The sequence below is a fragment of the Elephas maximus genome, chromosome X, assembly GCF_024166365.1.
Source record: "Elephas maximus indicus isolate mEleMax1 chromosome X, mEleMax1 primary haplotype, whole genome shotgun sequence".
In the NCBI taxonomy this organism is placed as follows: domain Eukaryota; kingdom Metazoa; phylum Chordata; class Mammalia; order Proboscidea; family Elephantidae; genus Elephas; species Elephas maximus.
In genome coordinates, this window is record NC_064846.1 from 136,266,467 (window position 1) to 136,282,826 (window position 16,360).

A 16,360-nucleotide genomic window follows, 5' to 3' on the forward strand; every position below is an offset into this window, starting at 1 on the left:
ATTGCCCCATGTACACAACTTCTCTTTCACTGTTGGATAAAATGCAATGAGACTCACACTCTACTCTCTAGGGAGAGGCGCACACCAGGCCTAGACTCCACCAGAAACTCGTGCAGGAAAGTTACTGTCAGCAGGGAGGTGGGAGAAAGGACATATGAATCTACTGTCAGAAGTTCTCCTAGGTTTGAGGCCTCTCTGGGCCTCCATAAATCAGAAATAGTTATTTGCAGTTGTTTTGAGATTAATGCAGTTAAAGGAGGACTGTGACATTCTAGACTGTTAGCCAAGTGACTTTCGTTCTCATCAGCCAGAGCAGCAGCTCTGTCTCTGGGATTCCTTGCCTCTAGGAGCTTCCAAAGAGCAGCCACTTCACTTTCAGAAGGCCTTGGCCAAAAGGCTACTGGGAAGAGTTTAAGCTTGTACTAAATACAGATAGTAGGGGTTATATTTTCGTTTTGTTTTTTCCCAAATGAAAACATTGTAGTAGAAACAGTCCTGACTTGGAAATAGAATACCAGTATATTCCTTTCATTACTACATTTTTTTCTCCTTAATTTTTTGATGGCATGTGTTTTCAGTATTGGACTGCATCCTTACTGAGTTGGTTTAAATTTTGTTTGGTAATATGGATTTTGAGAAATATGATCTGGTAATACAAGCCACAAATGAGGCAAGCAGTACTCTGGCACCACCAATCTGTGGTATGACAATATACCAATGAGAGCTAGATAAGTAATTTACTGTGGGTGTCTTTCCATTAGGTTACAGGGGGAACCTCAGGTTTTCCAAATTTGATGCAGAAAACCTGAATGAACCCACCAGGGCTCCCTAACTATCACACAGGAAAACCATAAATTATGCCTGCAAGCCTTATTTCACAGAAATAAAGGGGAAAAAGGACAAAAGTTTACAAAACTAACACATCTACGAAGCATCACCTAATAGAATACTCAACCTACACAACAATGAGGCTCAAACTCTGGTCTGCTGAGCTACATACATTTCAAAAGGGACCCACCTTGATGCTAAATGCATTAAAAAAAATGCATTAGAACTGGAATAATGCCTTACACCTCTGAGGTTCAGAGGCATAAAAAGCGGCTGGCATACTGTTTATGCTGATAATAATGAGATATGGGTTCAAATTCCAGCTGTCCACTCATTAGCTGGGTGAACTTCGGCAGGTTATTTAACCTCCAAGTCTCCATCACATAACGGGAAAATATGATCTACACCTCACTGATGATGGATGGTGAGTAAGAAATAAAATGTAATTATGTACCAAGTATAGCATCTAGCACATAAAAGGACCTAAATGATAGTCTCAAAAGACAAAACATGCAAAAGATTTCTCTACTCCCCAAAAGGCTCCCCTGCCAGTGACCTCCCAAGTATTAGGAGCAGAAAATGGCTATGTGATGTGAAACCACCTCCAGAAAAGCTCAGAAATATCTTTTCCATCATATACACACACATCCTATTTATGACCTTATATTCAGCCACGGGGCAGTTCTGCCCGCCCCAGACAAATTTACCGTTAGAAGCCTTGGTGATTCAGTCCACTGTTTTCTTTTCATAATTGTGGGCAAAGGCCCAAAGACGTTATGTCCTTGCCATTAAAGATTTACAATGGTTTAGTGTCAGAATCTGGTCTCAAGACCAGGTTTCTTCCCTTCTTGTTTGGGACAAGTAGTTGTTTTATGTTTTTAGCAATATTTCTTTTTTATGGCTCTGAAATTAATGCTCCGCTTGCTACTCTTACTGCAAACAACAGGTTCTCAACACTGACTGTACAAAAGAATCCCCTGGGGGAGCTTTTACAAAATGTGACAACCCACTACCAAAAATTCTGGTTCAATGCATCAGAAGTGGGACCCTGGAAAGGGTGTTTTTAAATAGTTGCCCAAGTGATTTAATCATGCATCCAGGATTCAGGATCATGACACTGGATCAAAAGAAACCTTAGTGCTCTGAGAAGTACTAGAAGGTGGACTCAGGGTGCTAGGATAGAGTACCAGGTGACAGCAGCATAAGTCCCTCAATGTGGCCTCACTACGGATTTCCCACCAACCCAGAAGAATCAGTGGTGGTCCAGGCATAAACAGGACAGAATTTGGCCAAATCAGGTACCACTTTCATGAAGCTGCCACAAAGAGTTTGTTTGGACGGTGGTTCCTTTGGTGTGGATTGTCCTCAAATCTAGATCTGTCACCAGGTATTAGTGGTGTTGCCACATTGTTGGTGCTGATGGAACCTCTGCTTCTCCTTTCCTCAGAATGAGAATATCTGAAATAAATCCTTTCAAAGAAAATTTTCTTTGGAGAAGAGGCCCTTGCCAACGTTTATCTATAAAATCCTTCAACGTCATTTCTCATGAATGAAGAACATGGGCAGTACGTAGAGAATTAAGCAACTGGTCTACTGAAAAGTTAAGAATCATAGTAACAGCATCTCAACAAAGTCTGCCCTTATCCTTTGGGAAACATCACTGCTTTCTCTGTCCAATTAGAGTAAAGGCACCCAGCACTGGTTCTGGTAGTCAATTACTTGACACTGCATCGACCCTCTCAGCAGGGAAGCCCTAGCTTAGCCCAACGCACATGGCATTTAGAGAAGAGCATGCATCCAAGCATGGTCAGGCTCAAGGAGACAGAGGGAATTTCTCTAACTAGAACTTGGAGCTGAAAGGCTGTTTATGTTCAGGATGCTGCCTTGCTCACCAGCCGCGTATCACATGCTTGAGGAGATTTGTTAAGACACAGGTCAAAACCAGAACAGGACAACTTGCCATGAGGATATAAATGGCCTACTGGAATGGCTGGCCACTGTTTTGTCAGCATCTACACCTCAAGGGACCAGGACTGAACTAGATTTATCATGCCAGGCTGGGTTTGCAGTTGTTTTTCCCTCTGAGGGATTAAAGGGTGGATTAAGTAAGAGTCTGGACTAAAATTAGAGTCAAGAAATATTAAGGTCTTGTCTGTGGCCTCAGGAAGAGCCACTTCACCTTCATGTGATTTATATTAAAGTACAAAAGTAACTGAAAAAGCAACTCTTATGTTGTGACATACCAGTTTCAGCATCCATGGGCTGCCGCGGCAAGTTGCAAAACATCCAAACAGGCCAAAAACGACGATAGTGGTGCCAGTTCCAATGAGCACATAAGGAGCATTGGTGGAGTTCTCGGCAATGAGGGAGATATAGGTGCCCAGGGTGAGTTTGCCCCAGACTCCAACAGCCAGCAGGATCACCCCAGTGATCTGAAAGTGGGAAGGGAAGAGTGTGAAACCATTGCTGGGAGAGGCGAGAATCAACACAGAGCAGTGTAGCCCGGCTCAGAAGACTCAAGTTCCTATGAGCAAGCTGGCACTTGCTGCAGGATTCCCTGAAGCAGCAGGAAATGTCAGACATCTTTAACTAAAACCATCACAGAGTAAAGACATTTTGATATTGTACAATTAGATCTACACAATCCGCGATTACTCTGTCAATTGGAAGTCAAGCAAATAATAAAGAACTTTTTTTTTAAAGCGGCTTAAAAAGTACATCCTAAGACACATCCGACAGACAACCTTCTCCCAGCTGCTTCTCCAACACTCACCTTAGCGCAGCCTCAGAAAGACTGTCAGTCACCCTCTTTGACGACATGTGTATATGCTGCGTGTTTTGAGAACGCCCTGTAAATGATGTTTCGTGGAACAAGGTGATCTTCTTTGACTATTATCACAAAAAGCTCAACAAAAATAAAATACTCAATATATTTCTGAATCCCTATGGAGGTGCTGTCTCATTTACAATAAGACCCAAAAACCAAACCCACCGCTGTCAAGTCGATTCCAACTCACAGCAACCGTATAGGACAGAGTAGAATTGCCCCATAGAGTTTCCAAGGAGCACCTGGTGGATTCGAACTGCCAACCTTCTGGTTAGTAGCCGCTGCACTTAACCACTACATCACCAGGGTTTCCTCATTTACAATACTTAGTATAAAACAAAAGAATTTGAATAGTCCTGGAATTAGCTGTAATGCGATTTGTCAAATCCTGCTGCCTGGTTCAAAGGAATGTCTAAACTCTAGAACCTTGTGTCAGTTAGGTCCTCATGTCAGGGGGTAGACCCCCAGTGCCACAGGCTATGCCTTACTGTCCACCCCTGCAGGCCACACACCCCAGCAACTTCAGCTGCTGGAGACAATGGTTGGCTGGTTTTGTGTCTCTAACCATCTCCCCAGCCAGTCTCTCCTCCAGTTTACCAATAGCTTAGCAACTCATCCAAACCGGCAGCCTGCTAAAGTGTCACCTTTTCTGACACCATTGGAGGCCTGAAAGAAGCCTGGGTACCAGAGGGAGTGCTTCTTCAGTTTTACCCAACCTTATTGCCCAATGCCCTATACTAAATACCTCAGATTCCTGTCCAGCCTGCCTACTCAAGTGAGTTCAGTTTTACCTAACGTTATTGCCCAATGCCCCACACTAGACACCTCTGATCCCTGTCCAGTTTGCCTACTCAAGTGAGGAAGCAAGATGAGAAAGTGGTGAAAACAAGCATGATACAAATCCATACCCACCTCAACAAGGTTCCCTGTCAATCAACACACTGTTCCTTAGCATATGTAAGTGAACACCACCAAGTACGTGCTATATAACAAGCCAAACAGCTGAGTCATTGAAGTCTTCTAGGCCTCTCTCCTTTACTCTCTGAAAATTTCTTTCTAGTCTGGCGCTATCAAGTTCCACTATCAGATTATTTCTCTGTGTGAGAAGAGAAATGGACCCTACATCTTTTCTCATAGCCACTGAAGGTGGTCTCACTTACTGGTGGGAGAAGTGTTCAGTGAATACATGAGCTCAGTGATACACCCCTAATGTCCCCTCTAATAACACCTCTACTCTGTAGAACCACTGTGTGAAAGACAGAATTAAAAGCTTTAAATCAGAAAAAAAAAAAATCAAGGAACTAGTGCCACTTTTATAAGGCAAGGGTAAATAATTGTGATATACTCTTGAGGAGAAAGTGTTTGACACTAAGATTTAGGAGAAGGTGGCCCAGAAGAGGTCTGTTGCCTTTTAAAAGTTCCAATGGGGATGGCTTTAACAAGCTAGAAAACCAAGAACACAGACATTGCCTTTGCCAAGTGTTCCACGTCCTCTGCTGACACCTGGTGGTAATCATAAAAAGTATCTTTCTTGAACAGCCTCTTCTGCATACTTCAAAAGGAAATATAAAAGGTTTCTTATCCACTAGAATCTAAAGAATTAACTTTCGAGTAAGAACACGTTGAACACAATCTATAAAAAAAGTAGTGCCTGAAGTATCTTTTATCATTCAATGTTCAGCACAGTGCCAGACACAGAGTCAATGCTCTGTGTTCACTGACCAAAAAAAAAAAAAAAAAAAAAAGGCATTGCTTTGGGCCTTATAGGTTCTGCTCTCAGCTGCTAACCGAAAGATTGGTGGTTCTAACTCACCCAGACCTGGCAATCTGCTCCCATAAAGATTGCAGCCTATGGGGATCATGGTCTTGGGAGACATCTAGCTCTACTGACATAACACAGTTTATAAAGAAAATGTTCTATGTCCTACTTTCCAGTAGTGTCCAGGGTCTTTAAAGCTTGTGAGCGACCACTGAAGATACTCCACTGGTCTCACCCCTTTGGGAGGAAAGGAGAATGAAGAAAACTAAAGATACAAGGGAAAGATTAGTCAAAAGACTAACGAGCCACAACTACCACGGCCTCCACCAGACTAAGTCCAGTACAACTAGATGGTGTCCAGCTACCACCCGGCTACCTCCACTGGCTGCTCTGACAGGGATCACAATACAGGGTCTTGGACAGAGCTGGAGAAAAATGTAAAACAAAATTCTCATTAAAAAAATAAACAAACAAAAAGGCCAGACTTACTGGTCTGTCAGAGACTAGAGAAACCCTGAAAGTATGGCCCCTGAACACCCTTTTAATTCAGTACTGAAGTCACTCCTGAGGTTCACCCTTCAGCCAAATATTAGGCCCATAAAAAAAAAAAAAACTTAATGGGCACATGAACCCAGGGGCAAAGACGAAAAGACAGGAGGGGACAGGAAAACTGGTAATGGGGAACCCAAGGTCCAGAAGGGGAGAGAGAGTGTTGACATTTCATGGGGTTGGCAACCAATGTAGCAAAACAATATGTGTATTAATTGTTTAATGAGAAACTAATTTGCTCTATAAACCTTTATCTAAAGCACAATCACACACACACACAAAAAAAGACTGCAGCCTGGAAAACCCTATGGGGCAGTTAAGTCAAAATCAACTTGATGGCACCTAACAATCACCACCGCCACCTCTATTTTATAAAAATAGAAACCATTAAGTGCCAAACACTTCTAAAACATCTATCTATAGCAGCTAAATACTGTGAAACCAAAAAACCAAAACCTATGCCACTGAGTCAATTGTGACTGAGAGCGACCCTGTGAAGTAACTTAAAATGGAACCAAAGAGAAACTTTCCCCCATACTTCCCACTCTATTCTCATCTGCCTAAAGTTGTAAATATCACAATATAAATGTATTGAACAAGACCAAAAATTCAGTTAAACTAGTCATTGTTGTGCCTTCAGAGATGCAGAAACACTTCAGACATTGACTAAGCAGCTGCATTCTATCTACTGATTTTCCCAGTCATTATTGACATGCAACTATTTTAGTGAAAACATATATTACTGATCAAGTATAAGCGTCAGATGTTACATTTCTGTGACCAATGATGTCATGCAGCTCAGTTACTACCGTAATAAATATTATATGCAGGATGTCAAAGTTAACATAAATCCTAATTTTAAGGCAAAGAGTATTAAGAATATTTTTATGCTTTTCAAAAAAACATACTAACGCAACCATTGCTTTCTGTATGAAACATTTCCTCATGTAGAGTAGAAAACCTACAATACCAACGTGTTAAAATGTTCATACAGTTTATACAAATATTCCGTTTTTTTGGTAAACAGACTATTTTTGTGGACCTCGGTGGTGCCTCTTTTAACATGTCAGTGTGCACAAATGTCACAATATTGTGGGTGCCATATCGCATGAGAGAACCGCCACCCAACATCCTGACCTTAACTAAAACATTCAGTCACAAATTCATTCTCGTCTTGAATGATGTGAGGCCTGAGTTTGACAGGTCCCCTCCAGCACTACACGCTGAGAATCTAAGAATAATCTGGAGAAGACAGACCTTTAATACTGCAAGTCTCATACTCAAACATTCCTGATGGGCCTGTATTTGGTAGCCGAACTCCATGTGTGCAAGGCCTTCTGCACACACCACAGCCCGCCTCTTCAGTCTTGTCTCCCTCACTACACTTCATGCACTCTACACAGCACCAGGAAAACAGAGCTGTTTTCTGTATTGTTCCCCTACTTCATTGCTTTTCTCAACCTTTGCTCATGATGGTTCTTACCTAGGAGTCCTGTCCTTCCAGTCTACAACCTAAGTTCTTAGGGTACATGGTACCCACTCCTCCCAGCCTCCTTAATCAGAACTAACTCCATAGTACACCTTGGTCATGCTGTACCCTATGTCCTTCCTACGCGCATCTGGGACCGTGAGCCCCTTGAGGACAGGAGCTGTGCACCTTGCACAGAGTCGATGTCCAGTACGTGTCCACCAAATGAATGAATAAGCAGCCAGTTGCAGGCTTAAGAAATGGAGAAAAGTTTCATGTTGGCCATCTACCTGCCATTCCCTCTGAACCCCTTTGAAGAATCACCAGAAATGGTAAGAACACCAATCTGACCTTTCAAGGGGTCAGTAATCTGAGGAAAGAGCAACACTAAAGACAAGTAAGTTGGACTCTACAACAACCAACAATACCAAGAAGCAAGTAAAGATTAAATAGACTCAGGAGAAAAGGGTTGAGCAGCAGTGTGCCCTCAGGTAAGCAAAACCAAATTTGGTGGTGGTAGTGATGGTGGACTTGGGGTGGGTGTTAGAAGAGACTATCAGGCATTCAAAGGAAAAAACCTACAAGCAAAGGGCTAAAGATCAATAAAACATAATAAGCTAGCACTGTCTTACATTTTTCCTAATATGAAAATGCTTCTTTATCAAGGCTAAAAAACATACAAAGACAAGTCAAAAACGAAAGTCATTTAATCAATCAATCTACATGATATTCTTCTTGGTTCCTGTCGACACACTCACCCATACACATACCTTTGCATAGGGGATCCATTTCTCGAACGTTCGAAAAATGTAAAGTGAAAACTGAGGGACAAGTTTTTTTGACACTGGTCTTCTGCTTTTGGGCACGATGAGTTCAGAGCTCACCAAAGCAATTTTCTATCTGAGCTCCTCAGAGACTTCAAATTTCTAAATCAATGACGTACTTTAGCTTTATCAGGGCAGTTTTGCATGTTTCTCGGAAGAACTGATTCGCAAGCAGCAGATGCTGTTTTGGGGAGACAGATCAGAGACCACAGATAAACCACAAGAGTGGCCTGGTGAAGGTGCTGCCACCACCTGACATGCTGCAATCGACCCAAAGTCAGGAGGGCAGGCCAGCTCTCTATCGGGAGTGGTCAGGCTGAGGCTTTCCGCCTCTTGCCTACTCCCAACATCCTGAGGCAGCTCGACGTCTTCTGTATGCTTACAAGACACCACAGAATGTAGGGAAAGCACATGACCTTTGCTTACTATTAACTGAAGCTTGGTGATGAGGCTGAATAAAACCATAACCAAAACATCTGAAAAGTTAGATCGGAACCAGAAAAGCTCTTGTGTGATACAGTACATATTACTTTAAAATTACACCAAAAAAAACTACAGATAAGTTTGGCAATATACCAAGGGGTGCTCAAAATGCTCTGGATTTGCTGAGGTTCATTTTCATCCTAAAGTGGATATTCGGGGAGCAGGTAGTAAAGAAATATGATCCCCCTTGCTCCTACCAGGTCATCCCAGCTAATGCTGGGAACTCTCTCTACCATCCTCACAGGATCTGGACCCTCAGAGAAGAGCAGAGCAATAGGACCTTCCATTTTCCTCACATGTCCAGAGGCACGTTCCTTGAGGCTTCTCTGCATGTAGACCACAGACCTAATTAAACTGCTATGGTTCCTCTTGTGTCCCACGAAAAACTGCACCAGGTTTGGATCTGAGAGGGTAAGGTCCATATGTTCCCTCACAAAAACCATAAAAAAAACCCATAATACAGTAAAACCTGCAAAATATATTTCGCTAAAAGGAGAGACAGAAAAAGTGGTAAGACCGCACCCTGTCAAAGGCAGAAAACTTGTGAGACCCGGAAAAACAAGGCAGTCCCGTCGCGTTCTGGCTCTCGCAGGTTTCACTGTAGATGGTTCTGTGAGCCCCGTCTCTTACAGGAACATATGTGCATTATCCTAATGATGGCACAAGTTCATATTTAGAATATCATGCAATTAAAGAAAAATGACAATAGAAAATTGAGTTATAGAGACACAAGCTATCTAGAAGAGAACCCTTCCTAAGAAGCCAGGTGGCATAGAAAGCACAGTATTGAAAAACCGGCCAAAAGAAATCGTATGCAAAAATCTTGGCCAGGTACCATTTTAGGTGAAAGTTACAATTCAATCAGTCCAGAGGGTGACAGGTTAATTCACTCTGAAGGACTACATACAGCAGTATTGTGAAACATTCTTTCCCCACTCCAGATTGCTCTATAACTTAGGAAAAATCCATGATACAGAAGTTCAATACGCATCATCAATAATTAAAATACAGATTTCTCAGAAGTTAGATTCTTACATGAGCCTGTGTACTTAGGGGACAGCAGAGAAAGAAGAGTCTTTACATACTGTTCAGACCTGATTTTGTAGAGGTAGATAAAGGAACCAGAAAAACAAAGAAACCAACAGCTTCTATAATCTTACGGTCTTCTCTTTAAACTTAAGGAAGTCATAGTGTCAATCGGTCACACTTACAGCTTAAGATTTTATTACAAATTATTTGTGTGTCTATTTAGTGTTTTAAAATAGACTAAGAACAAGAATTTATTGGAGTCTGTCAGATGACATATGCATGTTCCAGATGCGTAGCTGAAGGGAGACCCAGTATATTTAGGTGGGCGAATGGAAGAGCTCTGGGCTAGGAGTTAGAAGCCCAGGGCTTCAGTTGCAGTTTTGTCACTAATTAGCTGTGTGACTTTGGGTAGATCACCTAACCTTTCTGGGCCTCAGTTAACTCTTCAATAAGATCAAAAGGCTGAAAAGCCTGACTTCGAATACTCCCCAGCGCTAACATTCTGATACATCAAATCTGAATCTTAAACTTGACATACGTATTCACTCTGAAATGTATTTATAGATGTGCCTTTGGGCAAATAAGCAAAAGGAAGTTTATGAGCTTCTCCTTGAGACTGACTGTCAGCGGTGGAGGTAGGAAAGCTAGCTCATTTCTGGCATAGAAGCCGACTGTTCCGCCAGCTTTTCAAGGTAACAAGAGGCTCCTGAAAAGAGAGGGAAAGAATGCCCAGCAGGTCACGCATTTGTAGTTTTTACACGGACATCCCAAAATTCACAAACTCATTGGCATAATAACAAGCTTTACTTTCTATATGAAGACAACACTATTATCCTAATAGGAATAAGACATGCTTTGAGCTGTTTCTTTCTAGGCAAGTATTTCGGTCAGTTCAATCCTTTTGCCCCATCGCTATTGTGTCTGTGTATATGTGTGTGTAATATATAAAGAGAACATATATTAAATGGCTGAGAGATTAGTGGTATCATCAAAAAGGAATAGGAAAGTTGAGAAGATGGAGGGGAGAAGTAGGCTGATTTTAAATGCTGATTTAGAAAAACTGAATTTGAGAACCAATAGCAAATCCAGAGACTATCTACTCCAGGCCCTGTTTTCTGTTGGGTTTGAGGTGACCAAAGGCCACACAGGTAACATGTTCCAAAGGCAAATGTGGGTGTGGGATTGGAGGGCTGAGGCCAGAAGTGACAGCTGAGGAAAAAAATGTGCCTCAGGAACAGAAACAGAGGAGGGTGGAAAGACTGAGGGCTAAGGCTGGAGGAAGACTACCATTAATGAAAAGAGAACATTGGAAGGTGAGGCAGGGAATAGTGAGGAAAAGCAGGACAGGGTGAACATGTCTACGAAGGTGGCAGACAATAGGAGAAGTAGGAGTCATGGAAGACTGAGACTTTTTTATCCTCTAAAGACTTATGGCAAACAAAATACCAGCACAGTCTACTGACTCCAGGTACACCAATCGGCAGACACAGGGTACTATTTAATTACTTACAAGTCCAGTAAAGCCTGTTAGGATTATATTTTATATTTAAAATATTACTTTAATCCTATAAACAATTCATAGAATTCAAGTTTCAGGAGCTAGGTTATGAGCCTAGAGCAATTTTGTCATGAACTCTAGCTTCTATTTGGATTTTATCAGTGACCGTATATATACAAACTGTCTAACACATCACAGATGTTTTAAAAATAAGAAAAAGGCCTTGAACAGGAATTGCAGCTCTGGCTGTGGGCTCATCACTGGCTCTTCTTCACCTCTGAGGTGAAGCAACTGCTCATTTCAAAGGAATGGCTCCTGGCATGCCCTCAGTCCAGTAAACAATGCTTCCTTCTCCCCATTGTCTTCAAGAGGCAACCACCAGCTTGTACCAGTCACGCTGCATATATGCGCCTTAGTCTGTCATCTGTAAAATGACAGGACTGACCCCAGTGATATCTACAGCAGCCCTTCCAGCGCTGGAGTTCTGTGTGTTTATTTCAATTGCCCACTGGCTCTTAGAGGGGCCAAGGTCTAGCTCAACTGTTAGCTAGTGTGCAGACCTCACTGGTCAATCGCACTCACTAAGGGCTTACACTGGTTGGGCTCTGTACTCCGTCCTGGGGAAGTCTGGCTGGGGGGTGGCTAGGACAGGTGGCTGATAGGAGACTCCTAATGAAATGGTAAAAATTGATCAACATGGTGATGATATTTTGTGAATTAAAAAAAGGGCCTGAACATGGTAGAAATATTTGAAATAGGCCTGTCACAGAAAATTAGGGCTGCACAGCTGCTAAAGTCATAAGAAAGACCACTTTATTAACAGAGACTTTTACTACTTGAATAACTAAACCCCCTCGAATGAGGCCCAAGCAGCTCCACTATATACTTAATTCCATCATTCAATGAATAGGGTTATAGGAATGTTCTGGGTATGTTATTAGGGACTGTATATCCCATTGGGAAATGAGAAAAAACAGGCAGCCCTGAATTAGTTTCTCATTTCCTTCGTATTACCCAGAGTAGACCCAGGACTTTGGGCCCCAGCTCTGGTAGAAAACAAATCCCCCCATGGTCTTGGGGGACACATCTAGCACAACTGGCATAACACAGGTTCATAAAGGAAATGTTCTACATCCTACTTTGGTGAGTAGCATCTGGGGTCTTAATAGCTTGCAAGCGGCCAACTACAATACTCCACTGGTCCCACCCCATATGGAGCAAGGGAGAATGAAGAAAACTAAAGATACAGAGGAAAGATTAGTTCAAAGGACTAATGGACCACATCTACCACAGACTCCACCAGACTGAGTCCACAACTAGATGGTGCCCAGCTACCACCACTGACTGCTCTGACAGGCATCACATTAGAGGGTCCCAGACAGAGCTGGAGAAAAACATAGAACAAAATTCTAACTCACGAAAAAAAAAAAAAAAAAGGCCAGGCTTACTGACAGCCTGGAGAAACCCCAAGACTATGGCCCCTCATACATGCTTTTAACTTTGTACTGAAGTCACTCCTGAGGTTCACCAGAAAGCCAAAGATTAGACAGGCCCATAAAACAAACAATAATTCAACCATGTATTTGAGACCAAATGGGAACACCAGCCCAGGGGCAAGGTCGAGGAGGCGGGAGGGGACAGGAAAGCTGGACAAATGGAAATAGGGAATCCAAGGTCGAGAAGGGGAAAGTGTTGACATGTCACAGGGTTGGCAAACAATGTCAGAAAACAATATGTATATTAATTGTTTAATGAGAAACTAATTTGCTCTGTGAACCTTCACCTAAAGCACAATAAAAAAAAAAATTAAAAACAAAACAAATCCCTAAGAAAGGTCCTAGAAGCAAAAAAAAAGAACTTCACATTTGTCAGCACAATGAGAAATGTTCCAGGAAAGAATTTTAAGGGCAGCTTATCCTGGGCCTCTTGGCGTTACTTTTTATATATAAGTATTATTGAGGTCTCCTTGAAAATGTTTTAGGTTTTTGACTGCTACTAATGGGAAGAGTTTTACTCCAATTTCGAGTCTCCAAGAACATGAGAAGGAGAAGAATAGGCAATGCAGAGGTTAAGACTGTCTGGTTCATCATACTTCTGGTTCCACCAATGACCTAGATACATTAAAAAGATGTCATATAGGTGAATGCCCATTAGGAATTGGGGTCAGCAAAGCCACTTACAAGGAGATTTAAGTACTTAGAAATCGGGACCAGCTGTAGTGGCTAAAGTGACAGCAGCTTAAAGTTTGGGAGATTCCCTCGATGCCACACCCCTTCACGAAATCTCAAAGTTTGACCTCACTTGTGTTTAAAATCTGGTAGCAGTTAACACTTGCTGAGGACAGGGGAGTGCCTTAGTGTGGTAAGCAGGCAGCGACCAGCATTGAAGGAAGGACTGTGGGGAGACACTACTTCCCTTACTTCCATTTCTCAGGTGACCTAGGCCTGGACCAGCACTATGAAAAAAAATGTATCGAGTTCCACACTAATAACAACAGATACCCCCCCAAAAATCACGTAAGTATATGCTTATAAAAAAGAGCTCTAACTATATTGTTAATGCATGTTGACAGAAAGTTTCTGCTGACCACACATTCCTCTCGTGTATTGTTAATTGTGTACGCATCAACATTTTAAGAGCCTTGTGGGAGGGGATAAAGTTCTCTACCTCCTTTGTATCCACTAAAGCTTGAGGCACATCCTGTGCCTAATTTTCCAAGATAATACATCATTCAAACATTCTGTCCTAATACCCATCTAAGCAGAATCACTGCTTCTCTGTGAGCCCCAATTCTTCCTTTGAAAGCCAGTCATGTCTCTAGGAAACGCACCTCTTGAGCGCGTAGTGGTAAGCTCAATAAATACATAATGGAGCTTAGGGATAATGTCTTCTTCAAATTCAGTGCCCTTACAATGACTGGGTCCTCAGGAATTACTGGATGCGAATAAACCTGGATGAACTAGTCCTGACAACTGTTCCACAAATGTGAGCCTAAATGCCAATCTGTGACTAAGCCACACATGTTTCTCTTCTAATGTCATTGCACAGATCAAGCTTTTCTGGAGTTTCATTTGGATCTAAGTGATGATTTTCAAAAGGGAGAATTTTGTTTCAATAATTTCTATACAGGATTATCACCTTCAAAATATCAAAACCAAAACCATAGTCCTACATATATACATATATATTACGTATACACGTGCAAGGTAAATAGGAAGAAGCTAGAGCTCAGATGGTGAAGAGATCACTTAAGCCTTGTGCTCTACCTGGCTGTGCACAGACGGGATGGGAGGGGTTGGGTGGAGTGGCATGGGGAAATTCAGGCCTCCTTTTTTTGTTGGGTTTCAGTCCCTGAGTGGTACAAATGGTTAACACGCTCTGCTGCTAACCAAAAGGCTGGAGGTTCGAGTCCACCCAGAGGTTCCTCAGAAGAAAAGCCTGGTGATCTACTTCCAAAAAACTGGCCATTGAAAACCCTATGGAGCACAGTTCTATTCTGACACACATAGGGTTACCACGAGTCTATTCTGACTCAAGCAACTGTTTTGTTTTTTAGTTGAAATTTGAGCTAATAAAGCATAGTGTCAGAAGAGGACCTGCTGTAAAACGAGGAAAAACATGTGGAAGGAAACATGTATGCAGTATTCAATAACAAAATTCTCACATAAATAGTGAGTTGCTGTTCTCCTTTCAATGGCTCTAACTTTCTCCTGAGGTGGGATGGGGGGTGGGGAGGGTCCTTCCATTAGTGATTTAATTAACTTCCTTCTCAACATTCATATATCCACACTGCATACACACGTGGATACTGACAGCAAATAAGGTGTGCAGGTGAAATTCAGATGTCTAATACTGACAGAGTATTGTGACTTTTTTTTTTAACTAACACATGTTCTTGGCACCACACCCCCAAGAAAAAAAAAAGTAATTTCATCAAAGCACAAAGAGGACACTTCATCTCTACCACTACCACCCTAGTCTAAGCTACCATCTCTCCCTGCCTCCGCCCTTGCCTTCATGTTCTCAACCCAGCAGCCAGATTGATCTTGTTCAAACCTAACTCCAATGGTATCACTCCTTTGCTCAAAACCCTTCTACGATGTTCCACCTCTTGGAGGGAAAGCTGAAGTTCTTACTCTGGCCTGTAACACCCTACTTGACCTGCCTCCTCACTGGCTCTTCTGATCTGCTCTCCAGCAGCTCTCCCCTGGCTTCCTGGGCTCCAACCTCGCAGGCTTCTTTGCTCCTCAAACACTGCTGACATCCTTCTCTCTAGGTGACTGAGCACTCTTTCTTCCTCCGCCTGGACTTCCAAGATCTCTCATCTTTTCAAGTCTCTGCTTGGTTTTTCTCCAATGCACTTAGCACCTTTAAACACTACTTGCTTACTGTCTCTCTTGCCAAATGAATGGCAGCTCCATGAGGGCAGGATTTTTTGTGTGTTTTATTCATTGATGTTCCTCCAGGGCCAAGACAAACACCTGCCCATAGTGGTTGTTGTGTGCTCTCATGTTGATTCTGACTCTTGGCGACCCTGTATGACAGAGTAGAATTGCTCCCATACAGTTTCCTATGCTGTAATCTTCAGGGGAGAAGATCGCCAAGGTCTTTTCTCCCACAGAGCCATTCATTGATGGGTTCATACTGCCAACTTGTTCTTTGGTCAATTCACTTCAAATCCAGCACACTACTTCATAAATGCCTGCTTTGGCCACAAGGGGGACTATGTGAAAAAGCATGGGAATGGTTCGATCTAATCCATCACCACTAATGGAAACATAATTCGAAGCTCTAACATCCTGTAACTCTGTGAGGTCTGTAATTGATGGCTGGGAGCCAAGAGACTGAACAGTGCTTATACCTGCAATATTTCTCTCTCTTTTTAAAAATGTACAACCAGATGCTTACTATGTCCTGGGCACTGTGCTAAGTATTTTAATAGCTTTATCTGACTCAATCCACCTAATTTTGGAACTTGCCCAAGGTCATCACCACTAAGTGGCAGGACAGGAACTCTCAATCACTGCCTTCCCTTAGCATCCTCTTAAATTGGTTGCCCTGGAGAAGGTTCTTTCTCACTAATCCTTTACTCCTA

At 42.3% G+C, this 16,360-nt stretch overlaps 1 protein-coding gene across 1 annotated transcript in view; it reads right to left on the bottom strand.

Moving 5' to 3' along the window:
• TSPAN7 (tetraspanin 7) overlaps nt 1–16,360 on the bottom strand; it is a 128,614-nt gene that overhangs the window by 21,542 nt on the left and 90,712 nt on the right. The window contains exon 2 of the mRNA XM_049871740.1: nt 3,072–3,260. Within this exon, the coding sequence (XP_049727697.1) occupies nt 3,072–3,260 (189 nt within the window). The remainder of the gene's footprint in view (nt 1–3,071; nt 3,261–16,360) is intronic.